At 36.5% G+C, this 24,204-nt stretch overlaps 1 protein-coding gene across 10 annotated transcripts in view; it reads left to right on the top strand.

The window, feature by feature from the left end:
• The window catches only part of KTN1 (kinectin 1), a 109,496-nt gene that overhangs the window by 13,791 nt on the left and 71,501 nt on the right, over positions 1-24,204 (top strand). For 6 of the 10 annotated variants that reach the window (XM_061156983.1, XM_061156991.1, XM_061156987.1 and 3 more), the window contains 2 exons: positions 19,996-20,548; positions 23,648-23,794. In XM_061156983.1, the coding sequence (XP_061012966.1) occupies positions 20,026-20,548; positions 23,648-23,794 (670 nt within the window). In that variant the 5' untranslated portion in view covers positions 19,996-20,025. Of the gene's footprint in view, positions 1-19,995; positions 20,549-23,647; positions 23,795-24,204 lie in introns of those variants that run through there. The other 4 variants (XM_061156992.1, XM_061156989.1, XM_061156988.1 and 1 more) reach the window with 1 other exon arrangement.

The raw sequence follows: 24,204 nt of genomic DNA, 5'->3' as shown, positions 1-24,204 counted from the left end.
CACAGCTAAGACCTGGTGCAGCCAAGTGAAAAAATGAACTTTTGGAAATGTGCCATGGTGTCTGTGCCTTAGTCTTGCACTGAGGTCATAATCCTAAATCTGATCTAGCCTTTAAATTTAACTACCAATTTATAGGAAATAGAAAATACAAAAACAAAGCAAAAAGTTGTTAACACTGTGGGGATTCCATCAACAAAATTCATACTGAGAATCTCTACAAGAAAACGATCTGATTTTTCCAACCCCAAATTCTTTGGATTACAACTGCTGCTACTGCTGCTAAGTCGCTTCAGTCGTGTCCGATTCTGTGACCCCACCATGCTCCTCTGTCCCTGGGATTCTCCAGGCAAGAATACTGGAGTGGGTTGCCATTTCCTTCTCCAACGGATTACGAGAAACTGAATAATAAAACAGATACAGGGATGACAAATAAAAGGAGACAAGAAATAAACATCTCTCTCAATACAGAATGACTGAAAAAATATTTACACAGCAGTTGGGGAGATGTGAATACTGGCTTGATATTTGATATTAAGGGATTATTTTTAATTTTAAATTTGCTGTGAGGCTGGATTTTTGCCCTTTTTACTCTCCAGGCTCAGGGCTTTTATAAAGCTATAGCACTGTTACCATAGGTTTTAAGTCTGATTCTTTTTCTTAGATACTCTCCCCTCACCTCCCCCTACAACTGCCCCCTGCTTCTCTTTAAGACTGACAGGTGGGTCTGAGCCTAGCTCCTGTCAACTCTGCTTTTGCCCTGGATCCTGGTGCACATGAGATTTTGTGTGCAGCCTTTAAGAATGAAGTCTTTATTTTCCTCCAGTCCCAGGGGGCTCCTGCAGTTAAGCTCTATTGGCCTTCAAAGCCAAGGGCTCTGGATGGCTCGCCTACCTACTGCCAGAACCTTGACATGGGGCTCAGAACACTTAACTCCTCTGGGAGAACCTTTGCAATACAGTTATTTTCCAGTTTGTGGGTTGCCCACCCAGAATATTATGGGATTTGATTATATCACAACTCTGCTCCTCCCACCAGTCTCATTGTGGTTCCTTCTCTACGCCTTTGGACCAGAGCCTGCCAGGCTCCTCTGTCATGGAATTTTCCAGGAAAGAATACTGGAGTGGGTAGCCATTCCTTTTTACAGGGGATCTTCCTGACCCAGGGATCAAACCTGGGTCTCTTGCATTGGCAGCAGATTCTTTACTGTCTGAGCCGCCAGGGAAGAAGCCCTTACGTCTTTAGTTATAGAAAACCTTTGTGGGTAGTTGCCAGTTCTTTTCATTGATGGTTGTTCTGCAGGTAGTTGTGAATTTGAATTTGGTGTGCTCATGAGGGTAGGTGAGTTTAGGGTCTTTCTACTCCACCATTTTGGCTGTTTTCCTATAAAATCTTTTTTTTTTTAATTAAAAAAAATTACATGTTTTGGCTGTGTTGTCTTTGTTGTGACCCATGGGTCTTTTGTTCCCTTGTGTGGGCTCTTTGTTGCAGCTTTCAGGCTTCTCTCTAGTTGTGGCATGTGGACTGTAGAGTGCTGGGCTCTGGTTGTGGGGTGAGGGTTCTGGAGTTTGTGGGCTCTGTAGTTGTGGCGTGCGGGCTCTCCAGCTGTGGCCTGAGGGCTCACTAGTTATGGTGTGAGGGTTTAGTTGCCCCGTGAGGTGTGGGATGTTCCCCATCAGAGATTGAACCTGTGTTCCCTGCTTTAGAATGCGACTTCTTGACCACTGAACCACCAGGGAAGCCCCATCTCTGGTAAAGTCTTAATGAACGCTTTTTGTTTAACTGTTCGGTGGTGGGCTAAGGAAGCCAGCTCTCTTTTCCTCGTGTCAGTGTGGCCACTTCTCCTCCTTTAGTTTACCCTTTGCTGACTTGCAGTGTGTAATGTATACAGTCACTCAGTTGTGTTTGACTCTTTGAGACTCTGTGGACTATCTAGCCCACCAGGCTCCTCTCTCCATGGGATTTTTCAGGCAAAAATACTGGAGAGGGTTGCCATTTGCGACTTGGACCCCTTAAAAAGTCCCAGTTTTAGGTACCTGTCTCATTTCTACTTCCCCAACTTATAGCCTAGTGTTTCCTGTGATAGTCTTGAGTGGCCATTAATACTTTCAGTTCCTGTTTCATATTCCCTGTCCCCCAGGATTTCCTTTAATTTCCGGAAAACATGTCTATTTCAAAACAAAGCAACTTCTGTTATGTTTAATTGAAAGAGTTTTCACTTCCTATTTAAGAAATGGAGTCCTTAAATTAGCTTTAATATCATGGTTTAATTTATAATTTTAAAATACAGTGAATTCAGTTTAAGCTTGAATTATATTATGAAAATAATATACACACGGTGGAAAAAATGTAAACATTCTGAAAGATTTAAGATGAAAAGTTACCAGACAGGTACCCAGAAGTCACCATAGAGTTAATGGTTTCTGTTGTGTCCTTTCAGGAGCTCTCTAAGCATGTATGAGCATGACTGTGTTACTTGAAAGGGAATTTTCTCTGTATGTAGTAGTGGTATTGTTAGTTGCTCAGTTGTGTCCTACTCTTTGTGACCCCATGGACTGTGCCTGCCAGGCTCCTCTGTGGAATTCTCGAGGCAAGAATACTGGAGTGGGTTTCCATTTCCTTCTCCAGGGGATCTTCCCCACCCAGGGATCAAAACCTGGGTCTCCTGCATTGTAGGCAGATTCTTTATCATCTGAGCCTTGTGCAACTTGATTTTTATGTGTATTTGGTTTATTTACAATATTTTTGATTGTCTTGCCACTTTACATGTGAAGCTCTACTGTAAGGTTATTTAATCATTTCCCTAATGTTGGACATATGGTTCTTTCTAATTTTAAAGTGGCTTTACCAACAGTGAACACTCTTGTTAGTGTGTCTTTGTATTTGTGTGATTACAGTAAGCTACCAGAGAAGGAGTTTTCTCTATTGAAGAGTATGCACTATTCTTACATCTGTCTAGGAGATTGCACTAGATACAATCAAGTTAACACTATGTGAGAATACTGGTTTTCATACTTCCTAGTTCATGCCAAATTTTTTAAATACAGTTTTATTGAGGTATAGTTGATGCACAATGAACTGCATGTATGTAAGTGTACAATATGATAAATTTTGACACGTGTATGCTGATGAAACCATCACCACAATCAGGATGGTGTACATGTGCGTCATCTCCAAAGTTTCCTCATTCCTCATTCCCACTTGTTCCTTCCCTGCCAATTTAAGTGGGAAAAGGTAACGTTGTTTTAATTTGCATTTCTTTAATATGAGTGAGGTTGCATTAAAGTATATATATATATATATGTATGTATGTATGTGTGTGTGTGTGTGTATATATATATATATATATATTTGTTGGATATCTTTTTCCCCTCTAGGAATCTTGTAAAGGTGTCCTTTAACCTTTCTGTCTTGTGTTCATCTTTTTCTCACATTTTTGGTGATGTTTGTAAGTTAAGCCTACCAGACCTTTGTCTTTTTTGAGTTTAGTCCCTTATTTTTTCCATAAAATCTTTACAGTGTTTTCTGGGTCAGTTTTTCCCTTGATGGCTCTGAGTATTAAATGAGACATAGGGGAAAAAAAAAAAACCCTTTTACAAACAAAATTATTTTACATGAAAAGAAATACATTTGTCTTCTGGTTTTTCATGGTTTAATTTTTTAACGTTAAAAACTTTGATCCATATATAATTTCATTAGGGGCTTTAAGTTTTTCCCAAAGTGGCTACTATTTGTGCTGATACTATTTATTAAATCATAGATTTACTTATTGATTTGAAATGGCTCTCTGATTTTATACTGAAATTTTCTTATGTATTTGGGGCTTTTTATATTACATTTATTTGGCAGTTTTTGGGCAAGAGGTAAACATTCTTGTTTCCTAGTGAAGTTTTCCAATAGTTCCATTGGAATTTTTTGAATAGTATTTGACATTCTTGTCTTGTCGTTTACATTTCATCTTTAGTTTGTGAAATGATATTAAGTATTATGTCTTTTTTGGGAATAGGCAAGAATAAATATATTATTTTATCATTTTAGTACCTTCATTGATGAGTGACCTAACGTGATTCACTTTAGCTTAACACCTTTTAACTTCCCTGGTGCTCAGATGGTAAAGAATCTGTCTGTAGTGCAGAAGACCTGGTTTCAATCCCTAGGTCGGTAAGATCCCCTGGAAAAGGAATCCCACTCCAGGATTTTTGCCTGGAGAATTCCAGGACAGGGGAACCTGGCAGGTTATAGTCCGTGGCATCACAAGAGTCAGATGTGAGTGAGTGACGAACACTGTCACTTTAACACCCTAGCAGAACTTTCCTAAAGGATGATAGGGTTTGAAGTATGTTTTCTGTTTGCTGATGAATTTAATCAATACCATGCATCATTTATTAGGATTGCCTTGTGGTAGTGGAATTGGACACAGTTGATGAGGTTTAGGGTGGTTAGAGGGCCACAAGGAGAAGTTACAGGAGGAAGACTGTGGATCAAAACTAAGAAGAATATTCTAATGTCTTTATAGAAGGAGCTTATGGGAGGTGTTTATTCCTAATAAGCATAAAATTGCTGACCATTCAGCTGGGTGGGTAGTTGAATTAGATGGCCTCTTCCAACCTGGAGATCTTGTGAAGAAGTAGATTTTAAGACTATATTTTAGGGGAAGGAAGTCTTCTGTATATGGTGTAACTGTGTTACAGATACATCAGTGGTATGAATTTCATGTTCTACTGTTAATTTTTTGAACAATTCTGATGATTTATATTTATATTTAGAAACTGATTTTATGTATTGATTTGAAATACTAATTATTTAAATGTATTATTAAGTTTCTGGCAGTAAAGTCTAACTTATGATAAGTTAGCTTTCTTTACAGAGTAAACTTAACCAGGTTATTTCCTGCAGATATGTTTTAAAATGAACAGTGTCTTTTCCTGAGAAAATGGACTAGCTAGGGCTCGATGGATAAGCAAAAATCTGAAGGATTGGCATAACTCTCAGCAGCTACCAGCTATGCAGATCCGTTTCATTTTTTTGGAGAAGCTCTTCAAACTGATTTATCTAGTCTTGTATTAAAGGGAAGACAATGAATCTGGTTAAAAGAGAACGAATAGAAGTTTCATATGTTGTGACATGATACCTAGTGGAGAAATTGAATTTCATTACTCATCTCTGGCTTTAGTTGGATTTGTTTCAGATTGGGGTAGCACTACTCTAGAATGGGTATTGCTGAAATAATTTAAGGGATGTGTTAGTAAGGTGTGAGTCATAGAAATATGTGTTGCAGTATACAAAGAGAAATTGCACCTTAGCTTTAAGATTCCAGTGTAATCTGTAAAGTTAATTTTAGGAGGTTGTAAATGGAGTTCTCATGTTAGGCAACTCAATGTTTGCTTTGTTAGAGTATCTTATCTTTTGATTGCTTTGAATCTTTTCCTCTTGTTGTAAAAGATAATTTTTTATACTTGTATTATGAACTCTGGAGCGGTTATACTTTTGTTGTAGTGACTAACTAGAGAATAGAAATTTAGTTAAGTTTTTGTATTTTGATGGCCTTTTCAGGAATTGATTAATTTGGGTTTTTTTTTTAATTGGTTTGTAGAATCAAGTTTAAAAAAATTTTTATTATAGATTTAATACACTTGTAAACTTTTAAACTTTTTCAGCTATGCAATATATAAAATGAATTCACTTATTTTCTTGTGTTTTCTTGAAGTACTTTATACATTTTCTTAAGTTGTCTGGATGTCTTTATTTGATCTGAATGATCAAGCCTTTCCTCTACTGATTTGAAATAATTTATAATAAACTAAATAAAAAAATCAGTTTGGATCTATTTTAGATTTTGAGTTCCATTATTCTCTCTTCATTTATCTTCATTGCACTGCAGTATATTATGTTTCTCTAATTGCTCTGTCTCATAGAATTCTGTGAACGTGTACATAAAGAATAAATGCTCTAGGATTTTAGGAGGAGGAGAACTATCTGTAGGCATGGTGCTTGAGCTGGAAGAGTAGATCTCATTGACACTCAGGTTCTGTTACTATGCGCTGTTTTTGTTTTTAAAGTTGTGGTGTCTTTATTTAATTGGCTGTGTTGGGTCTTTGTTGCTGCGTGCTGGCTTTCTCTAGCTGTGTAGGGCTGGGACTATTCTCGAGTTGTGGCTTCTCTTGCTGTGGAGAAAGGGTTCTAGGGCGTGTGGGTTTCGGTAGGTGTGGTGCCCAGCCTTAGTTTCCCCATAGCATGTGGAATCTTCCTGGACCAGGGATTGAACTTGTGTTCGTTCCCTGCATTGGCAGTCGGATTCTTAACCGCTGGACCACCAGGGAAGCCCTATGTTCTGTTTTGTAGATGCTGTATAGGTACTTACTCACCTAGATCATAAATTCATTTAAAGTCAGTGAATCTATTTGTCCAATACTGCTGAGTGTTTTGTGTTCTCCATTCCAAGTTTTAAATTTAAGTGGAGAATAAAGTGAGCAAAATCTATAAATAAAATATTAGCCATATAATAATTAAAATGTGTTTTATAGGACTGACAGTGCCCCCTTTTTTACCCTTACTCTGAATTAATAACTTTCCCATTTCATTAAGAAAATAGTAGCATCAGGAGGATAATTTACACAAACTTATACACTGTATCTACCTCCTTGCCTGTGCCTATATATTCCCTAGATGTCTGTGCTTTCATCTAAGGCCAGTCTCTTTACTTGCACACAAATTCTTTCTCTCTTGCCGTTTGAAAACGTTGTCCCTCACCGCTCTCTCTTCTGCCTCCTCAGGCTTTCCCCTTCTACTGGATCATCTTTATCACTGCATTAACGTGCTGTAATTTCTTCTGCCTGTACAAACCAAACTCCCAAGCTCATATTCCCCTCCAGCTTCCATTGCATTTTTCTTTATTACTTCACAGGAAATCTCCAAAGAGTCGTTCTCATCTGCTGGAGTTCTCACTTTTCAATTCCTTTCAGTCAGGTTTTGTTGATCACCACTCTATTGTTTTGGTCAAAGTTACCACTAATGTCTCTGTTGCTAAAATACGATAGTCAGTTTCCAGTTTTTATTGTACTTTATTTACTAACACCATTTAACAAAGTTGTTTGGTCTCTCCTTCTTGATATACTTTATTCATTTAGCAACCAGGGTGACATTCTCCTAATTTTCTTTTTATTTTATTCTCAATTGTCCAGGGGCTCCGTCTTGAGATCTGGGCTCTGTTTATACTGATTCCCTTGGTGATTTTTTTTCTCTAAGCCATAGTTCTTCCAATTGCATGTAAGAAAAGACATGATTTTGTTCATTGTCCTCTGCCCCCTTCAAATGATCTCTTCAACCTCATCTTTTACTACATTTCCTCCTGTACATTAAACTTGTCTTTATTGTTCTTGCTCAACTGTTTGTCAGGCGTGTTCCTATCTCATGTACTGCATATAAATTGCTGGACTGTCTTTTAGTCGAATGTTAGCTTTATTAAGGGCAGGGATTGTGGCCTTTTGTACTGATGTTTATTCAGAATGTCTTAGAAAACAATGTTACACATAATTGATGATAAAATAACTATACAAAGTGAATTAATTGTTGTGGAAGATGGTAGTTGAAAAGATACTTTCATTGTAATGATTTGAGCTGTGTTTTGAGGGATTAATGAAGATTTGATAAAAGGAGCAAGGCAAAACTTTGTGGGTTTGACACCAGGAAGGAGGGAAAATTGGACTTTGTAGAAAGTCACTCCTTTTGGTTACCTGATTTAGAGTCTGTCATGGCTTTTTACTGCTAGTTTTGTCTTACTTAGTTGACTGCTAACCTTCTGTGTCTGGCTATAGTTTATAATTCTCAAAGTCATATCTAGAACTCCCAGACAAAAACTTAACTTCTGTATTCTTGAACTTGACATATAATTTCATAGTTTACAGATTTCTTCCAAGCTGGAAGCATTGGTGTTGTCTTAGAGTCCTTCCTAACTTTCACCATCCTCTAATCTCCACTGACTTAATTCACTCTATCAGATCTATTTAGCCTTTTGAAATAGTCATTTTAATTGGTTTCCTTGCACCTGTGTTAACCTATCCTTTGGATTTTAAAGTTTGATTTGTAACTTATTTGTAGAAGTCCTAATTGACGCATATCTACCTAGTTACTTTTGATAGTTTCTATTTTCTACTATTTCTATTATTCCCCAGTTTCCTCTTAGTTACTTTCTGTGTGTAGGTTGTAATCTTTATATAGTAATTCAGGTATCTTAAACTTTTAGGGATGTGATTCCTTAGTTTATTTCTGTTGCCTCTTGCTCATGGTGGCTTATCTCATGTTCTGTCATTTTGTGTTGTGGGCTCTTATCTGAATGACAGTATTTGGGAATCTTGAGCTTCCTGGCTTGAGGGAGCAATCCAGCAAAGAAGATGTACATTCATTTTTGTCACATGCACTATGGGTACCACCAACTTGGGACCGCTTAAATATTTTGTCTTGGCATTTCCAAGATCATGTAAGTAGTTTGGATCATGTAAGTAGCTCTATGTAAGAAGAGACCCCTGAAGTCAAGTCAGAATTGGGACCAAAAGTCAGGACTCTTGACTTCATTTTAGTGCTTCATTGTATTGCTGTTCATCAATCTGAAAATTTATTTTTGTTCAGGATATATCTGGGATATGACATGCATACTTTCTTTGAAGGTTAGTGACAACACAGTGTGGGCTTCTCTGGTGGGTCAGACAGTAAAGAATTCACCTGCAATGCAGGAGACGTGGGTTCGATCCCTGGGTTGGGAAGATCCCCTGGAGGAGGACATGGCAACCTACTCCAGTATTCTTGCCTGGAGAATCCCCATGGACAGAAGAGCCTGTCGGGCTACAGTCCATGGGGTCAATCTTAAATTTTACTAAGAAGGGATTGAAAATATTGTAGATAACTTCTGTTGTGGAAAGGAAATCTGATCAAATGATACTTGCCCATGAATATCCTTTTTTTAAGCACTGTATAGTACTTCCATACATAAACTGTTTTCCTCAAAAATATTAACTTGTATGTTAAAAGGGACTTCCCTGGTGGTTAAGACGGTAAAGAATCTGCCTGCAGTGCACAAGATACCAGTTGGATCCTTGGGTTGGGAAGATTCCCCTGGAGTAGGAAATGGTAACTCACTCCAGTATTCTTGCCTGGAGAATCGGATGGTCAGAGGAGCCTGGCGGGCTATGGTCCATAGGGTTGCAAAGAATCTGACACGACTGAGTGATATTTTCACTTCACTTCAATTCACTTCACTTGTACATTAAAAAAACGACATAAGATGTTATTGTGGATATAAAGGAAGAGAAACGTGGTATAATAGTGGCATGTTTGGAATACAGACTGTTTAGATTCAGCATGATGAGGTTACAGAGAGATTTTTTAACACATGAAATCTGTTTTTACTAAGAATCTGTGATAAGGGCTTTCAGCTACTTATAGTAATATTATAACTGTGTTGTACATTGAACAAAGCCCTTGTAGAGTACTCTTGGTGCTTGTATATCTTAAAGCTGTATTCATTTAGTTGTTCAGACATTGTAGATTTATACGGGAATTTTTATGTAATTAAGTATTCCTGGGTTGAAAACTACCTTTGCCTCAACTCTTTATTTGCTCTTTACAAATGTGCTTCCTCATATGTTGCTTGGCATACATCAGTGGGGAAAAAAATGACTTAGTTTGTTCGGAGTTTAGTCTTGAATTTTTGTTACATTTTTCTTATTGGTTCTTTTGAGTCACCTCAGTTGACAGTTGAAGGACAGACAATTTATAAGATTTGGGTTTTTTGTCATTTGTTTTAAATGTTCTTTTAGTTTAAAGAAAATGGTGTCAGAGTCAAGAGTAACTAAAATACTGTGGTAGTAAGAAAAGAGATTTCAAAATTTTTACATTTACTTGAAATTTAATAGTTTGCCTATTAAACTGCTTCCATTTTTCCTTGTAGTATGTAAGGGACAATTCTTTTAAAATTTGTGTTTATCTAAACTTTTAAAAGTGTAATATTGTGCACTCAGGGAAATTACTTAAATTTGTTTTAATGTAGAAAAGTTTTAAAAATGTGAAGAATGAACTTTATGTTAAAAATATTTGTAATTTTAGTCTGAGAAAGCAATAATTCTCATTTTTCTGTAGTTTGAGACTACATATTTAACTGTGCTCTACATAAATTTCAGTTTTTTTGTTATATAATGTATTTTGCAACCTTACACTGTTTATTTCAGATGTTTAAATGTGATGTGTCTGTAGATGTCCCATCATTATAGACAATGGGACCTTCATTATGCATATAGTTTTATCTTTTTTGATTAACTAGTTCTCTTGAACTTTTAAAAAATAAAATCAAGGAGCAATTATGAAATTTTAGTTTTCACATTATTTATTATATTAATATAAACAGATTGTTAAGCCTTTTGAGAAATTTACAAAATTTAAACTCAGTGGTATAGCTCAATTTTTGTATGAACAAACCTAAGTTATAGGAAGGCAAGTGAATAGAATCGTAAAACTGTCTGATTAGCATTCATAATATATACTCAGATGAAACACAGGAGATATATATATCCATTCTGTAAACTTTTGGGGGAAAGGTTTGGGAGTAGGGCAGACCAGGGATGAAAACTTTGGTCTGTTATTCTAGGGCAGGTTTCTTTAACCTGGAATCCATGCATATCTTTCAGGGAGTCCAGAAATGTTCTGAATGTACACTTTAGTGTATGCTTTTTTGTTTGAGAAAGAGACTGGTATCTTTCATAAATTTCTTGAAAGATTTATGTCCAAATAAAAGATAAAGCGACTGGTTTGGGCTTGATTTCTTATGATCCCATCGATAGCTCACTCTGGTTCACTTGACAGAGGCATCTCTACTGCCATTAGCTGTTAATTACATTAAAATTGTGTTCTATTAAGGTTTAAGGTGTGATTAAGTTAAAGGGTCCTTAATATTACAAAAGGAATGTGATAATATGGAAGAAATTAGCATTGGTGACTTTTGCTGTCATCTCATAATCTGAGCCTCTGCTTGTCTGCATGTTTTTCTATTAATAACTCAACAAATGTACGTTCAATTGCTGCTATGGACTTAGTATGGACTTTGACACTTGATTCCTGTCATCTTGAGTTAAATTAATTCTGTCTCAACTTCTTCTCCATCCCATTTCTTTCACTTTTTTGTTGGCCACCCCTTCCCCACTGCTTCCTTTAAAAATCTTTCTGTCTTTCATGTTTTCCCTGTATTCCCCTGAATTTCATTCCCAGTTCCTTCTTGCCACCTTTCCTCCTGCTTTGTATTACTCTTCTACCTATGAGTATAATGTAAAACTGGAGTACAGAATGAAGAAGGGAAAAGGCTAGTAGAGTTTTGCCAAGAGAATGCACTGATCATAGCAAACACCCTCTTCTAACAACACAAGAGAACTCTACACATGGACATCACCAGATGGTCAATACCAAAATCAGATTGATTATATTCTTTGCAGCCAAAGATGGAAAAGCTCTATACAGTCAGCAAAAACAAGACCGGGAGCTGACTGTGGCTCAGATCATGAACTCCTTATTGTCAAATTCAGACTTAAATTGAAGAAAGTAGGGAAAACCACTAGACCATGCAAATATGACCTAAATCAAATCCCTTATGACTGTACAGTGGAATTGAGAAATAGATTTAAGGGACTAGATCTGATAGAGTTCCTGAAGAACTATGGACGGAGGTTTGTGACATTGAACAGGAGGCAGTGATCAAGACCATCCCCAAGTAAAGGAAATGCCAAAAAGCAAAATGGCTGTCTGAGGAGGCCTTACAAATAGCTGTGAAAAGAAGGGAAGTGAAAAGCAAAGGAGAGAAGGAAAGACACCCATTTGAATGTAGAGTTCCAAAGAGTAGCAAGGAGAGATAAGAAAGCCTTAGTGATCAGTGCAAAGAAATAGAGGAAAACAATATAATGGGAAAGACTAGAGATCTCTTCAAGAAAATGAGAGATACCAAGGGAACATTTCATGCAAAGATGGTCACAATAAAGGACAGAAATGGTAAGGACCTAATAGAAGCAGAAGATATTAAGAGGTGGCAAGAATACACAGAAGAACTGTACAAAAAAGATCTTCACGACCCAGATAATCACAATGGTAGGATCACTCACGTGGAGCCAGACATCCTGGAATGTGAAGTCTAGTGGGCCTAGGAAGCATCACTGCGAACAGAGCTAGTGGAGGTGATGGAATTCCAGTTGAGCTATTTCAAATCCTAAAAGATGATGCTGTGAAAGTGCTGCACTCAGTATGCCAGCAAATTTGGAAAACTCAGCAGTGGCCCCAGGACTGGAAAAGGTCAGTTTTCATTCCAATCCCAAAGAAAGGCAATGCCAAAGAATGCTCAAACTACCACACAACTGTACTCATCTCACACGCTATCAAAGTAATGCTCAAAATTCTCCAAGTAAGGCCTCAACAATACATGAACCGTGAACTTTCAGATGTTCAGGCTGGTTTTAGAAAAGGCAAAGGAACCAAATATCAAATTGCCAACATCTTCTGGATCATCAAAAAAGCAAGAGAGTTCCAGAAAAAACATCTATTTCTGCTTTATTGACTATGTCAAAGCTTTTGACTGTGTGGATCACAATAAACTGAAAAATTCTGAAAGAGATGGGAGTACCAGACCACCTGACCTGCCTGTTGAGAAATCTATATGCAGATCAGGAAGCAACAGTTAGAACTGGACATGGAACAGCAGACTGGTTCCAGATAGGAAAAGGAGTATGTCATATGTCAATGCTGTATATTGTCACCCTGCTTATTTAACTTATATGCAGAGTACATCATGAGAAACACCGGACTGGATGAAGCACAAGCTGGAATCAAGATTGCCATGAGAAATATCAATAACCTCAGATATGCAGATAACACTACCCTTATGGCAGAAAGTGAAGAAGAACTAAAGAGCCTCTTGATGAAAGTGAAAGAGGAGAGTGAAAAAGTTGGCTTAAAGATCAGCATTTGCTCCCATCACTTCATGGCAAATAGATAGTGAAACAATGGAAACAGTGAGAGACTTTATGTTTTTGGGCTCCAGAATTTCTGCAGATGGTGACTGCAGCCACCATGAAATTAAAAGATGCTTATTCCTTGGAAGGAAAGTTATGACCAACCTAGACAGCATATTAAAAAGTAGAGACATTACTTTGCCAACAAATGTCCAGCTAGTCAAGGCTATGTTTTTTCCAATAGTCATGTATGGATGTCAGAGTTGGACCATAAAGAAAGCTGAATAACACACAAAGGGATTCCCATAACGATAACAGCTGATCTATCAATAGAAACCCTCCAGGCCAGAAGGGAATGGCAGGACATACTTAAAGTAATGAAAGAGAATAACCTACAACCTAGATTACTGTACCCAGCAAGGATCTCATTCAGATATGAAGGATAATTCAAAAGCTTTACAGACAAGCAAAAGCTAAGAGAATTCAGCACCACCAAACCAGCTCTTCAACAAATGCTAAAGGATCTTCTCTAGACAGGAAATGCAGAAAGGTTGTATAAACGTGAACCCAAAACAACAAAGTAAATGGCAACGGGACCACACCTATCAATAATTACCTTAAATGTAAATGGGTTGAATGCCCCAACCAAAAGACAAAGATTGGCTGAATGGATACAAAAACAAGACCCCTATATATGCTGTCTACAAGAGACCCACCTCAAAGCAAGAGACAAATACAGACTAAAAGTGAAGGGCTGGAAAAAAATATTTCACTCAAACGGAGACCAAAAAAAGCAGGAGTCGCAATACTCATATCAGATAAAATAGACTTTCAAATAAAGGATGTGGAAAGAGACAAAGAAGGACACTACATAATGATCAAAGGATCAATCCAAGAAGAAGATATAACAATTATAAATATATATGCACCCAACATAGGAGCACCGCAATATGTACGGCAAACACTAACGAGTATGAAAGAGGAAATTAATAGTAACACAATAATAGTGGGAGACTTTAATACCCCACTCACAACTATGGATAGATCAACTAAACAGAAAATTAACAAGGAAACACAAACCTTAAATAACACAATGGATCAGCTAGACCTAATTGATATCTATAGGACATTTCACCCCAAAACAATCAACTTCACCTTTTTCCAAAGTGCACATGGAACCTTCTCCAGAATAGATCACATCCTGGGCCATAAATCTGGTCTTGGAAAATTCAAAAAAATTGAAATCATTCCAGTCATCTTTTCTGACCACAGTGCAGTAAGATTAGATCTCAATTACAGGAAAAAAATTGTTAAAACTTCAAACATATGGAGGCTAAATAACACGCTTCTGAATAACCAACAAATCATTGAAGAAATCAAAAAAGAAATCAAAATATGTATAGAAATGAATGAAAATGAAAACACAACAACCCAAAACCTATGGGACACTGTAAAAGCAGTGCTAAGGGGAAGGTTCATAGCATTACAGGCTTACATCAAGAAATAAGAAAAAAGCCAAGTAAATAACCTAACTCTACACCTAAAGCAATTAGAGAAGGAAGAAATGAAGAACCCCAGGGTTAGCAGAAGGAAAGAAATCTTAAAAATTAGGGCAGAAATAAATGCAAAAGAAACTAAAGAGACCATAGCAAAAATCAACAAAGCTAAAAGCTGGTTTTTTGAAAAAATAAACAAAATTGACAAACCATTAGCAAGACTCATTAAGAAACAAAGAGAGAAGAACAAAATTAACAAAATTAGAAATGAAAATGGAGAGATCACCACAGACAACACTGAAATACAAAGGATCATAAGAGACTACTACCAGCAGCTCTATGCCAATAAAATGGACAACTTGGATGAAGTGGACAAATTCTTAGAAAAGTATAACTTTCCAAAACTGAACCAGGAAGAAATAGAAGATCTTAACAGACCCATCACAAGCAAGGAAATCGAAACTGTAATCAGAAATCTTCCAGCAAACAAAAGCCCAGGACCAGATGGCTTCACAGCTGAATTCTACCAAAAATTTAGAGAAGAGCTAACACCTATCTTACTCAAACTCTTCCAGAAAATTGCAGAAGAAGGTAAACTTCCAAACTCATTCTATGAGGCCACCATCACCCTAATTCCAAAACCAGACAAAGATGCCACAAAAAAAGAAAACTACAGGCCAATATCACTGATGAACATAGATGCAAAAATCCTTAACAAGATTGTAGCAAACAGAATCCAACAACATATTAAAAAAATCATACACCATGACCAAGTGGGCTTTATCCCAGGAATGCAAGGATTCTTTAATATCCGCAAATCAATCAGTGTAATACACCACATTAACAAATTGAAAGGTAAAAACCATATGATTATCTCAATAGATGCAGAGAAAGCCTTTGACAAAATTCAACACTCATTTATGATTAAAACTCTCCAGAAAGCAGGAATAGAAGGAACATACCTCAACATAATAAAAGCTATATATGACAAACCCACAGCAAGCATCACCATCAATGGTGAAAAATTGAAAGCATTTCCCCTGAAATCAGGAACAAGACAAGGGTGCCAACTCTCACCACTACTATTCAACATAGTGTTGGAAGTTTTGGCCACAGCAATCAGAGCAGAAAAAGAAGTAAAAGGAATCCAGATAGGAAAAGAAGAAGTGAAACTCTCACTGTTTGCAGATGACATGATCCTCTACATAGAAAACCCTAAAGACTCTTCCAGAAAATTACTAGAGCTAATCAATGAATATAGTAAAATTGCAGGATATAAAATTAACACACAAAAATCCCTTGCATTCCTATACACTAACAATGAAGAAACAGAAGGAGAAGTTAAGGAAACAAGACCATTCACCATTGCAACAAAAAGAATAAAATACTTAGGAGTATATCTACCTAAAGAAACAAAAGACCTATACATAGAAAACTATAAAACACTGATGAAAGAAATCAAAGAGGACACAAACAGATGGAGAAACATACCGTGTTCATGGATTGGAAGAATCAATATTGTCAAAATGGCTATTCTACCCAAAGCAATCTATAGATTCAATGCAATCCCTATCAAGCTACCAACGGTATTTTCCACAGAACTAGACCAAAGAATTTCACAATTTGTATGGAAATACAAAAAACCTCGAATAGCCAAAGTAATCTTGAGAAAGAAGAATGGAACTGGAGGAATCAAGCTGCCTGACTTCAGACTCTACTACAAAGCCACAGTCATCCAGACAGTATGGTACTGGCACAAAGACAGAAATATAGATCAATGGAACAGAATAGAAAGCCCAGAGATAAATCCACGAACCTATGGACACCTTATCTTCGACAAAGGAGGCAAGGATATACAATGGAAAAAAGACAACCTCTTTAACAAGTGGTGCTGGGAAAACTGGTCAACCACTTGTAAGAGAATGAAACTAGAACACTTTCTAACACCATACACAAAAATAAACTCAAAATGGATTAAAGATCTAAATGTAAGACCAGAAACTATAAAACTCCTAGAGGAGAACATAGGCAAAACACTCTCTGACATAAATCACAGCAAGATCCTCTATGACCCACCTCCCAGAATATTGGAAATAAAAGCAAAAATAAACAAATGGGAACTAATGAAACTTAAAAGGTTTTGCACAACAAAGGAAACTATAAGTAAGGTGAAAAGACAGCCCTCAGATTGGGAGAAAATAATAGCAAATGAAGAAACAGACAAAGGATTAATCTCAAAAATATACAAGCAACTCCTGCAGCTCAATTCCAGAAAAATAAGTGACCCAATCAAAAAATGGGCAAAGAACTAAACAGACATTTCTCCAAAGAAGACATACAGATGGCTAACAAACACATGAAAAGATGCTTAACATCACTCATTATCAGAGAAATGCAAATCAAAACCACAATGAGGTACCATTACACGCCAGTCAGGATGGCTGCTATCCAAAAGTCTACAAGCAATAAATGCTGGAGAGGGTGTGGAGAAAAGGGAACCCTCTTATACTGTTGGTGGGAATGCAGATTGGTACAGCCACTATGGAAAACAGTGTGGAGATTTCTTAAAAAAACTGGAAATAGAACCGCCATATGACGCAGCAATACCACTTCTGGGCATACACACCGAGGAAACCAGATCTGAAAAAGACACGTGAACCCCAATCTTCATTGCAGCACTGTTTATGATAGCCAGGACATGGAAACAACCTAGATGCCCAACAGCAGACGAATGGATAAGGAAGCTGTGGTACATATACACCATGGAATATTAGTCAGCCGTTAAAAAGAATTCATTTGAATCAGTTCTAATGAGATGGATGAAACTGGAGCCCATTATACAGAGTGAAGTAAGCCAGAAAGATAAAGAACATTACAGCATACTAACACATATATATGGAATTTAGAAAGATGGTAATGATAACCCTATATGCAAAACAGAAAAAGAGACACAGATGTACAGAATAGACTTTTGAACTCTGTGGGAGAAGGTGAGGGTGGGATGTTTTGAAAGAACAGCATGTATATTATCTATAGTGAAACAGATTACCAGCCCAGGTTGGATGCATGAGACAAGTGCTTGGGCCTTGTGCACTGGGAAGACCCAGAGGAATCGGGTGGAGAGGGAGGTGGGAGGGGGGATTGGGATGGGGAATACATGTAACTCCATGGCTGATTCATGTCAATGTATGACAAAACCTACTGAAATGTTGTAAAGTAATTAGCCTCCAACTAATAAAAATTAAAAAAAAATAAAAAGAAAAGAAAGCTGAGTGCCGAAGAATTGATGCTTTTGAGCTGTGGTGTTGGAGAAGACTCTTGAGAGTCCCTTGGACTGCAAGGAGATCCAACCAGTCCATCCTAAAGGAGATCAGTCATGAGTGTTCATTGGAAGGACTGATGTTGAAGCTGAAACTGCAATATTTGGCCACCTGATGCAAAGAACTGACTCATTTGAAAAGACCCTGATATTGGGAAAGATTGAAGGCAGGAGGAGAAGGGTACGACAGAGGATGAGATGGTTGGATGGCATCACTGAGTCAATGAGCAGGAGTTTGAGTAAACTCTGGGAGTTGGTGATGGACAGGGAGACCTGGCGTGCTACAGTCCATGGGGTAGCAAAGAGTCAGACATGACTGAGGTACTGAACTGAATTGAACTGTGGTATATTAATCAGTACTGTAGTTCTTACTCATTTTGCTATTTTTAAACAAGGAGTTGAAAACTTTATGAGTTCCTCTTGAACTAACAAAATTTAAAGTATTAAGACAAGTGAGACTGTACCCATGATTATTGCACAGTTCTTTAATTTACATATTCATCTTAATGACCTATTATTATACATGAGATATTTTGATCCTGCAAGTAAAATTATGGTTTTGATTATTCAGTATTTAATTGAATAGTCTCAGTATTTACAGTTTTAACAGCAATATTTTATTGAGTTTATACTTGCTAATTCAACCCATTCTGATGTTGTGTATTTAGTCTCACCTTTTCTTATTATATGTAATATTGCCCTGAACATCTTTACATATGTTTTTCTTTGTACATGTCTTGGGATAAAGTATCAGGAATATTGGATTAAAGCAATGCAAACATTTTCTTGATTTTAAATTTGCCTTGGTGTTTTGGTTGGACTCCTCCTAGATGCAGAAAGAGAGCTCAAATGAAGGGGCATTGAATTGTATGAAGGGAATCTCCTGAAAAATCTAAAGACTGAAATCATGATTCTTCCAGCCTCGTATGAGACCTAGAAAAGGGAGCTAGAAAAATCATCAGGAATCTGTGTTTCAGAGTTTCTGTGGTTTCGTGGCCTCTCTTCTCTGAAGGTTTGCTTCTTTATCTGCTTCGTCATAGCTTTTGTCTCCTAAGAAAGACCTAGGCTGCATGGACTGGAGCTTGCTATTCATCAGAGACCTTCTGACTTTGATTTGACATTTTTCCAGCATTTTGGCTACTGCTCAGTGTCTTAGCCTCTTTTCTTTCCTCAGAGCAAAAATCCATAGAGTTCTAACTCATTGTTTTGTCCTTTTTCTCCCCTACCCTAACCCTCAGCCACATTGAACAGGCTTTGTAGCCTGTGGATGGTAATATTAAGCAAAATCCAAACATAAAACATCTTTTAAAAATAATTTTTGGTTGACCAGTGACACTTAGGCATAATAAAATTTGTCTAATAAATAAAAAATTTTGGATAGTTCATTAATTATTAGAGAAGAACAATTCTATATAAGTTTCTTTTTAGTATTTTGTTAGCCTGTAATTCACTCTCCCCTTCATCTTGTTATATCTTTCTCTTAGTAGTCCAGGGTTATATTGATATCATTTAAATTTTGCTTATTGACTAAATTATTGCAATTGGGTGGGATTACCCATTTTGTTTTTGAAGTATAACTTTTTTGCAGTAATAGGTACCTTGGAAAAAAATCAAGAGAAGCGACTTATTTGTAATTTATTTTAGTGCCAAATGACATAGCCTAACATTTTAATTTTTACTTTATTTCCATATTCTTGATGGATCCCACCATGTCATGAGGCAGCGGTTAGCTGGAATAAAGGTGCTCACAGATGAGTCAAGGCATGAACTCCCTTTATTTTCTTTGCCATTAAGAGTGTGTACTTTCAATGACTATCTAGGGTGTTGTTAATAGTTAATGCCTCTTTATTTCCATATATAGTATTTTCATGAACATTGTACAGTAAGAGAAAAACTAAATACTAATAGTATCAAAAGTGGATATTTTGGAGAAAAATGAATGGCTACTTTTTTTCTGTCAGAATCTTTTCACATGCTTGAAAAATAGAAGAATGTCTTACATTCCTAGCTACCAAAATTTTTTTTTTACAGTATATAGTATATTTTGAACTGTAAAGTAATCAAGTGTATGATTTAAAAAACTAACCTGTTTAGATTGGTAGGTCAGGTTAAATCTGAATACCTCTTGAAAGAACAGAGGTTTTGTGTGTTTAATTTTTATAAGACTGACCCAAGTTTTTGTTTTTTCTTTTTTCCCCACATTTAGGTTTTATAGGATCACATTAACAAAAGCACCATGGAGTTTTATGAGTCAACATATTTTATTGTTCTTATTCCTTCAGTGGTTATTACAGTAATTTTCCTCTTCTTCTGGCTTTTCATGAAAGAAACATTATATGATGAAGTTCTTGCAAAACAGAAAAGAGAACAAAAGCTTATTCCTACCAAAACCGATAAAAAGAAGGCAGAAAAGAAAAAGAATAAAAAGAAAGAAATCCAAAATGGAAACCTCCATGAATCCGATTCTGAGAGTGTACCCCGGGACTTTAAATTATCTGATGCCTTGGCTGTAGAAGATGAGCAAGTTGTACCTGTTCCATTGAATGTGGTTGAAAGTCCAAGTAGTGTTAGAGAAAGAAAGAAGAAGGAAAAGAAACACAAGCCTGTACTAGAAGAGCAGGTCACCAAAGAAAGTGATGTATCAAAGATTCCATGCAAAAAAGTAGAACCTGTCCCAGTTACTAAACAGCCGACTCCCCCCTCGGAAGCAGCTGCCTCAAAGAAGAAACCAGGGCAAAAGAAATCTAAAAATGAAAGCGGTATTATAATCTATTAAACTTTATTACATGGTTATATTTAATAACTTTAATAGAGTTTGAAGTTCAGAGACTTGAAGTGTGCACACATACTAAATACTGAGTTTGAAATCGAGATCATTATCCTTTTCACTATTTGTTTTCATTAAATGCTGATAGAGTTAGTATTGATCATAAAACAGCATTTAAAGCTAAATTTCACATTACACATATGGAAAAGGCCTTAAGTGGAAATATATAAAATGTGTTTTACTAAAACCACTAAAGACCTATAAATATCAGTAGTTAGAAGCTTTTACATTTATTTCAACCAATACTTTCTAATCAGTGTGGTAAGAATTAAAGATGAAAAGAGAAATCAGGTATCATTTTCATCCTTGATTGATTTACTTTGCAAACATTTATCATACATCTGTTTTGTGTTAGTCACTATATAGGTGCTAGGACTAGAGATAAAGAGTGCATTTTCCAGGTAGTCACATGCAAACTGTATACACAAGCCGAAATATGTTATTATAATATAAAAAGTTTAGTATAATGGGCTAGATATGTCTCAGTCAGTATAGGAGTACTAAAGTGGGTCACTTAGAGCATGTAATACCTAAAATTATTCTGAAGTGTTGAATAAATATTAGCTAGTTTTTCTTGGTGAATAGGGTATTCTAAGGAGAAGGGTTAACAGATGCAAAGAAAAGGACATGAGAAATGGTGTGCTGATAGGTGAAACTGAATTGTTTGCTCTTTGTGAAAGGACTTGTGTTTACCATTAAGTTGTTTTTGTATCTTAACTTGTGGAGTATTAAGTTATTGTTATATTGGATTTTAAATATTTACTTGCCAGCTATGTCAAGCATGGTACTAGAGAAATAAGAGTAAAGGAGAACATTTGAGCCAATAATGAAATATGACTTATGTAAGAAAAGTACAAAGTATAGCGGTAGTACAGAAGCCAAAACAACTAGTACATATGGGATCCGTGGGTCAAAAGCTTTACAGAGGAGGCAGTTCCTGAACTGGGTCTTGCAAAATGAGTCAATTTATCAAGGAACTAGTGGGATTTTATTCCCCATTGGCAGAAGATCATGCATAAAGGAATAAAGGTGCAGGAATGCAGTGTGTTGTTGTACCCTGAAGTGGGAGGTAGGGAATGATAGGAAGCAAAATTGAAAAGGTAATGGAGTGGGTAGATTATGATGATTTTTGTGTAAAGAGCTAAATAGGTGGGATGTTATAATTTGGCCATTGTTGAGGATTTTCAAACAGGTTAGTTTCCATTGACAGATTTACATTTTAGAAAGGTATTTTTGGCAGAACTTGGGAAACTAAGTTTCATAGGGCAGTGTTTGATGTAGGCAGACTTGTTAAGAGAGTATTGTTTTCCAAAGTTAAGCTGAAGGACTGAACTGTGGTAGTGACAGAAGAAGTTGAAAGGAGATTAGAGAGATCTGCAAAGCAAAAATGACATGGCTAACCTTATTGGATACGATATGGCAGATAAAAAGGAAAAAGCAGGATTAAAGATGATTTCCAAGTTCTAAGTTAGGTCAGGGTTGGCAAACTGCAACCTGTGAGCCAGATCTGGCCTGTTGCTCATTTTTTATAGCTCATGAGCCAAGAATGGTTTTTATGTTTCAAATAGGTTAAAAATAAAAGAAGAGTAATATTGTGTTAAATGTGGAAATGATATGAAATTAAAACCTCTGTGTCATAAATCAAGTTTTTTTTAATGCAACAACACTCATGTGTTAACGTCTGTTTGTGGCTGACTCTCACAATGCAACAGCAGGTGAATAGTTGTGATAAAGTCTAAATGGCCCACAAAACCTTTACTGTCTGTTCGTACCTTTATAGGAAAGATTAACCAACCTTTTACTGGTAGATGTTGATAGCACTAAGAGGCAATACTGGGGAGAGAGTGGATGTGTACGGAGAGGAGAATGGTTTCAGTTTGTGTTTCTGGTGCCTGTGGGGGCTATTCACATAGGGAGCAATTCAGGATGCAGTAGGAAATTTAGGTACAGAGGCATAAGGCTAGAATACAGATTCAGAAGCCTTAAGCATGAAGGTAGTAGTTGATATGGTTGTAGAGAAGATTATTCAAGGGAGGTATTTAAAATGAGAACACAACCCTGAAAAATACTAGATATAAGGTATTCCGTAGGAACAGCTTACAAAGAGGGCTGCAAAGGAATATTCCAAGTGTAAGAAAAGAATTCTCATGGGAGTTGAATTTTAAATTTTATTTATTTTATTGTGGTAAAATAAGTATATAAAAATTTTTACCATTCTAACCATTTTTAAGTGTATAGTTCTATGGCATAAGTACACTCACATTCTTGAACAGTCATCACCACCAACCATCTCAAGAACTTTTCATCTTTCCCAACTAAAATTCTGTACCCATTAAGCACTAATTTCCCACTCTTCCCGCTCCTTAGTTCTTGGCAAGCAACATTCTACTTTCTGTGTCTATGAATTTGACTGCTCTAGGTACTACATATAAGGGAAATCATACAATGATTGTCCTTTTGTGACGGGCTTATTTCACTTAGCCTAATAGAGAGGAGAGAAATTTAAGGAGGTAGAGACCAATAGTTTGAAATGCTGAATAGAAGTTAAGTAAGGATTAAGGGATATTATTGATAGAATCAGATATTTGGGACACTAGGGACCTGAGTAAAATTTTTTATGGATATAATGGAAGAGATAAAAATCAGGTTGCAATTAGTTGAGAAATGATTGGTAGAAAAGAAAGTACAGACTGTTCTTTTGTCAATATAAGAAGGAAATGGGTGTGGGAGGCTAGGGATTACAGTGGCGGGAAGGGTCTTATTTTTTAAGATAAGAGATTTGACAATGCCTATAAACTGAGTAGGGTTAGGAGTGGCTGAGAAATGGGATATAAAAGGAGCAAGTACTAGAAATCCTGATGAAGTTAAAGAGTGGGTGTAGCAGAGCAAGAAAGCTAGAATGATAAGTGAGAATTGTATATCAGAGTTTAAAATGTTGGTGGTAAAGCATTCTGGGAAGTATTCATTAATAAATTTTTTTCTGATGTGTTCATTGTTTGGTACTATGATTTTTCATTTATTTTTAATAAAGATGATCAGGATAAAAAGGTGGAATCTCTTACGGCACCTTCAAAAAAGCAAGAATCATTACCTCTGCATCAAGAGACTAAACAAGAAAGTGGATTAGGAAAGAAGAAAGTTTCATCAAAGAAGCAGAAGACTGAAAATGGTGAAACATGTAGATACGTATTTTATAGCTACTAATTCCAGAGAAGTCTGCTAAGATAAGGACCCTAGAGACTTCACATGCTCCCTTAATTCTCAGCTTAATGTGTATACTAACAGCTTTAGTACTAACACAAGTCCAGGGTGCTTTGACAGATGGGCAGGGTATAAATTTGTGGTAAAAACTTTAATCTGAAATTTAAACAAAACAAAGCATTTATAAATATTCTCATTCTTAAGTGAGTTTTGAAAATAATGTGAATAGCATACAAGCTCTATAGCAGAAAAGTTTTCCTGAAATATATGTACTTTTAATATCATGTAAAGATCATACTTGAGAACACTATCTAGATGTATCATTACCCTGCATTCCTAATCATTAAATGTAATGTGAAGGTGTATATGAGAAGCATCCAGTTAAAA

This window comes from Dama dama, chromosome 12 (assembly GCF_033118175.1).
Source record: "Dama dama isolate Ldn47 chromosome 12, ASM3311817v1, whole genome shotgun sequence".
Classification (NCBI taxonomy): domain Eukaryota; kingdom Metazoa; phylum Chordata; class Mammalia; order Artiodactyla; family Cervidae; genus Dama; species Dama dama.
This window is presented reverse-complemented; position numbering and strand designations above follow the sequence as displayed.